Source organism: Aureococcus anophagefferens, assembly GCF_000186865.1.
Source record: "Aureococcus anophagefferens unplaced genomic scaffold AURANscaffold_207, whole genome shotgun sequence".
Taxonomy (NCBI): Eukaryota; class Pelagophyceae; order Pelagomonadales; family Pelagomonadaceae; genus Aureococcus; species Aureococcus anophagefferens.
Window position 1 is genome coordinate 4,329 of NW_008705748.1, and position 2,603 is coordinate 6,931.

Sequence of the window (2,603 nt, forward strand, 5' to 3'; positions counted from 1 at the left end):
TGTATATATGTGCGTTCGGTTCCGCTGAGCTCAGCGGACGTCCTGGGTCTCTTTCAAAAATGAGACGCATATCCTAGGTATCCTAAGCGAGTTGTGGACCACAAACGCTTGCAGTACGATGTTCGAACGATTTTTGACTCTGAGTTTGGTATGTTGCGAGTCTCGAGGGGAGATTATGAGAGTACTTCGCAGTAGGAACTCGGGGTCGGACGTCCCGAAACTTCAGTCCATGCCCTGGGGGAATCCGCAGAAACTAAGATCCCTCATCTCCGTCCCCTCAGCGCCGCGGGAGCGCCCGTACGAGCGTCTTCGGCCCCTGCTTCGCCTCGCACGACATGGAGTAATTTTTTAGGACCGCCGACCCCGACGTCCTACCGCGAAGTGCTCTCAATTTCTCCTCCCGTGGCCCGGAACATGCCAAACGCAGCGTCAGATATCGTTCAACCATCGTTAGTGTCGGATCATGCATAGATTTGTTCTCCTCATGCGCCCCGCATCCCCCGCCTTGTTTAACCCCCGTGCGGGGGTAAATCGGCGGGGGATACGGGGCGGATACCATATGATATCACCTTCAACTTGCCTTCACCTTGACTTCATCTAAATAAGATACTTAGCGTCATTGTGTTTTTTTTGGGTCGATGTTGATGTGTGCTTCACCGTGCCGATTTAGGCTGATGTTGAACCTATGTTGGGGCTACTACTCGGGGCTACTGGGGGCTGGGAATATAGGGGGCTATGGCGATTAGGGGCGATGCTAATAAAATAACATAAAAATAGCATTATCCGTATACGGGGTGGATTGCTAGTTAACAACATGTTGAAGGCGGCGTGCGCGCGCCTCAAAGCCGGTCGACGATGGGGCAGCCCCGTTCAGGACTTGTTAATAGCATCATAATCTAGCTCGGTTTTAAGGCATCGCCACTAAGTCGACGTTCGTGTCGAGATCAGGCCGCTCCAGCGACGAAATCGGCGGTCGGCAGCATCTCGCTGAAATCGGCGCCTGAGAGGCTGTCGGTGTTCCAGCGCAAGATCGTGCTCGCCGCCGGTCAAATTGTGCCCGCGCTCGGGTCCCGTGAGGACGGCTCGACCGCCCGGGCGCCGCGCGGCGACCGCAGTCCGCCGCGCCGACTCGCTGGAGGCAGCCCGAGACGACGAACGAGTCCCGCACGGGGCGTGTGGTCCGTCCGCGCGCGCGTCACCGAATTGGACGCTTTTAAGCATTGGACAGCACCTTTCGGTCCAGAACCTAGCTCCAATTTAATGGATCGCCACTACCTCGACGTTCTTCTGCAAAAACACCGGCCACGGAACGAGCGCGGAACGCGCGCGAAACCGCGAGCGAGCCGCAAATCGAGGGTGTCCCAGGACTCCTGGCGAGTTCACGTCGAGGCTCCCGCTCTTCTTCGTCCCGCGCTTCGCGACGTCGACGACGTCCGACCGCGCGCAGTAGCCCTGGACGGCGCTGTAGCTCAAGGGCGCGCGCTCCGGCACGGCCTTGCCCCGGGCGACGTTCACGAGCACCGTCGCCTGGCCCAGGCTCACGCCCTGCTGCACCGCGTTGCAGACGATGGTCGCCTCCATGGAGTCCTCGACGATGAGGGGCGCCGCGCCCGCGAGCAGGTCGCAGGCGCGCGGGTCGTAGAGGACGCCCTGCGAGTCGGCGTCGCGCAGCTGCCGGAACACCTCCTTCACGCAGCGCGTCGACTCGGGCGACATGTTCATCTGCTTCCTGACCCACACCGCCCAGCCGCGGGGGCCGTCCCAGGTCTCCTCGTCCGGCGCGCCGATCATGCGGTAGAAGTACGCGATCGCCTCGCGGCGGCGCGCGGCCTCCCCGTCGCCCAGCTCGTTAAAGTTCGGCCGCGGCGGCAGCTCCAGGCTGACGCGGGGCGCCGAGGCGGGGTGCGACGCCGCGGAGGCCTTCGCCGCGCGCTTTGAGCGGTTCAAAGCGTCGCGGACGTCGCCCTCGTCGCGCGCGAGAGAACCGTCCAAATAGCAGCCGTCGCCGTTCAGCGTCGGTTCCGCGTAGCGCAATTCGTGTGCCGATGGACCCAGGTCGCCTCGGGAGCGTCGCTTCCGCTGTGTGACGACGGGCGCGCTCATCGCAAGCTTACAAGAGGCGACGGCACCACCGGTCTTTTTTGTAATCAGGATGATCCGGGCATGTCAACACACGTGTTGATGAGGTAAAATCCACCCTGTATGCAGTGTTAAACGCCGCTTCAATTTGGGCTTCAACCTCAAACCTTGCACTTCAACAGGGACCTCAACACAGCCGCTTGCCCTTCAAAGCAACACCGCTGCTCACGCCTCGCGGGGGACTCCAGAACCCTTCCGCGCAATCTTTATTCGCTAAGGACGCGTTAGTCTATCGTCTAGGGCGGCTTAGACGATGGTGGGCGTTTAGCGTGGAATCGCTGCCCGAGGACCTCCGGTGGGCTTCGTGACCCACCCGCTGTGCTAGCTCGGCCCGCCCGGGGCGTTCGGGGCCCCGCGGGCTGCGGAAGGGCGCCCCGTGCCGGGCGTGACGCCATGCCACAAGGCGCTTCTCGCGCGGCCGCTGCTTGCGATGATGTCGGGCCGGATGAGCTGCGCGCGATGGA

At 61.9% G+C, this 2,603-nt stretch overlaps 2 protein-coding genes across 2 annotated transcripts in view; one reads left to right on the forward strand and one right to left on the reverse strand.

Moving 5' to 3' along the window:
* The window catches only part of AURANDRAFT_68548 (hypothetical protein), a gene marked incomplete at both ends in the record, with an annotated part of 1,667 nt that extends 1,315 nt beyond the window's left edge, over positions 1-352 (forward strand). Inside the window, one exon of the mRNA XM_009044246.1 lies at positions 78-352. Coding sequence (XP_009042494.1) covers positions 78-352 — 275 coding nt within the window. The remainder of the gene's footprint in view (positions 1-77) is intronic.
* A 905-nt stretch (positions 353-1,257) lies between these two features.
* Positions 1,258-2,103, reverse strand: AURANDRAFT_68549 (hypothetical protein; the record flags this gene model as incomplete). The annotated part of the gene is made up of 1 exon (XM_009044247.1): positions 1,258-2,103. One exon carries the CDS (start codon positions 2,101-2,103, stop codon positions 1,258-1,260), a length of 846 nt encoding a protein of 281 aa, XP_009042495.1.
* Positions 2,104-2,603: the final 500 nt, after the last annotated feature.